This window comes from Leptopilina heterotoma, unplaced genomic scaffold (genome assembly GCF_015476425.1).
Source record: "Leptopilina heterotoma isolate Lh14 unplaced genomic scaffold, ASM1547642v1 Lhet_213, whole genome shotgun sequence".
NCBI classification, from domain to species: domain Eukaryota; kingdom Metazoa; phylum Arthropoda; class Insecta; order Hymenoptera; family Figitidae; genus Leptopilina; species Leptopilina heterotoma.
In genome coordinates, this window is record NW_025110931.1 from 486551 (window position 1) to 489390 (window position 2840).

At 23.8% G+C, this 2840-nt stretch overlaps 1 protein-coding gene across 1 annotated transcript; it reads right to left on the reverse strand.

Annotated features, from left to right (window-relative positions):
* Window positions 1-382: 382 nt before the first annotated feature.
* Window positions 383-1750, reverse strand: LOC122501728 (cytochrome c oxidase subunit 1-like). Its single transcript, XM_043611442.1, is given in 4 exon segments — window positions 383-1172; window positions 1175-1303; window positions 1306-1413; window positions 1416-1750. Coding segments are annotated over 4 exon segments (507 nt in total). The 5' UTR covers window positions 1657-1750; the 3' UTR covers window positions 383-1143.
* Window positions 1751-2840: the final 1090 nt, after the last annotated feature.

Here is a 2840-nt window from a genome sequence, read left to right on the forward strand (position 1 = left end):
CCCCATTAAATTAATTTTCATACTATACAATATTTTCTTGATAAAACTCAATATAATTGAGGAATAAATAAACTTAATATTAGTATCCTTACTCAATTTTAAAGAATAATCAATTCTTCTAGAAGGATCAAAAAACTCTAAATAAATTAGTTATCATTTAACGGTCCATTTACTTACCAAAACTTCATCTTTTTTAATTTTTGTTAAATAATTTTTAAAAAAAATCCTCTCATTAAAATTATATAATAAATTCATAAAATCCAATAAATACATTATTAAAAATAATCAATATATTGGCTTTATCTGAGGAATTAATTAAGAGTACTAATAAATAGTACTATAATAATTTAAAAAATTATTACTTTACACTTAAGTTACTTAATTAAATTAAATTAGACTATTTTTATTCTTCAATAAAATCTTCTATATAATCTATAAATTTCCACTCCCCTCCCTTCAATAATAATAGGTATAAATCTATGAGCCATTCCACAAATTTCTGAACATTGCCCTAAATGAAAACCAGGTAAAGATATAGTAACTCTTCCCTGATTTAACCGCCCAGGAACAGCATCAACTTTATTCCTACTGAAGGAACAGCAAATGAGTGAAATTACATCCTCAGAAGAAATTAAAAATCGAATTTGTACATCTATTGGTAACACTAAATTCTCTGTTCTATCTAGTAACGAAACCTCCTTAAAATAATATCTTTTACTATATATGAATCCACTCTTTTTCTTATAAAATCAGAATATTCATAAGATCAATACCATTGATGTCCCACTACTTTAACTGTTAAAAAAGGTGAATAAACCTCATCTAATATATATAAAATTTTTATTGAAGGAACCCCCAAAATTACTAAAGTAAAAATAGGAATAATAGTTCAAATAATTTCAATCTCTTGCCTTTCTACTATTAAAACAACCAATTTATTTAAAGAAACATTTATAATAATTCATAAAATTAAAACTACAATAATTAAATTAATTAATAAAGTAAAATCATGAATATTATTATTCATTCTATTATTGGAGAAGCAGAATCTTGTAATATTAAAATAAATCATTCTTTCATTTTTTACTTAATTTGCAATGAACCTTCTAAATATGAATGTATTAAAGGAGGAGCTAAATGTAATCACTCTACTGATACTATTAAATAATTTTAAATAACACTAATCGCTCTACTATAAAAGATTCTCAAATAATATAAATTAATATAAGTATTCTTACAATTGAGATTAATGAACCAATTGATGAAACTATATTTCATATTAAATATCTATCAGGATAGTCAGATACCGTCGAGGTATTCCTCTTAATCCTAAAAAATGTTGAGGAAAAAAAGTTATATTAACCCCAATAAATATAACAAAAAATTGAGTTATTAACCATTTTGAATTTAAAGTAATCCAGTAATTAAAGGAAATCAAAAAATAAATCCTCCAATAATAGAAAATACAGCTCCTATTGATAAAACATAATGAAAATGAGCCACAACATAATAAGTATCATGCATAACTATATCTAAAGAAGAATTTGATAAAGTAACCCCTGTTATCCCTCCTAAAGAAAATAAAAAAATAAATCCAATAACCCATATTATTACCACTCTAAAATCTACTTTCACTCTATCATTGTAGCTAACCATCTAAACACTTTAATTCCTGTAGGAACAGCAATAATTATAGTTACTGATGTGTAATAAGCTCGAGTATCCACATCTATACCTACTGTAAAAATATGATGATCCCCTACAATAAATCCTAATCCTCCAATTGAAATTATAGCATACATTATACCTAACCTTCCAAAAGACCCTTTTTACCACATTCAGTAAAAAATTATATGAGAAACTATTCCAAATCCAGGTAAAATTAAATATAAACTCAGGATGACCAAAAATCAAATAAATGTTGATACAAAATGGATCCCCTCCTCCAACAGGATCATAAAAAGAAGTATTTAAATTTCGATCAAATAATAATTTGTAATTCCTCCTGCTAAAACAGGTAATGATAACAATAAAAGAATAGTTGTTAAAAAAATTGCTCAAACAAATAATGTAATTTATCTATTGATATTAAATAAGGTCGTATATTAATAATTGTTGAAATAAAATTAATAGACCCTAAAATTGAAGATACCCCCCTTAAATGTAATGAAAAAATTACTAAATCAGTTGAAACCCCAGGATGCCTATCTCTAAGAGATAAAGGAGGTAAACAGTTCATCCTGTTCCTGCCCCTTGGTCAATTATTATTCTTGCTAATATTAAAATCATAGAAGGAAATAAAAGTCATAAACTTATATTATTAAACGTGGAAATGCTATATCAGGAACTGTAAGTATTAATGGAATTAAATAATTCCCAATCCTCCAACTATAATTGGTATAACTATAAAAAAAAATTATAATAAATGCATGAGCAGTAACATAGAATTATAAATTTGATCATTATTAATTAATTGACCTGGTATACCTAACTCTATCCGAACAATCAACCTTAACCCTGCCCTACTATCCCTGATCAAATTCCAAATATAAAATATATAATACCAATATTTATGATTTGAAGAAAAAATCATTTATTAATATAATGACACAATAATTTAATTAAAAAATTATTTTTTCAATGTAAATGAAATATTTAAATTAAATTAAAAATTAAAGTAATACACCTAATTTAAATATTATCATTTAAGTAATATGTCTGATTTAAGTAATAACTGTAAATTTATTCAAAAATATAAAACTATTTATTATAATAATATTACTAAAAAATAATATTAATAAAATAATATTAATAAATATTAATTTAACTTTATTTTTTTT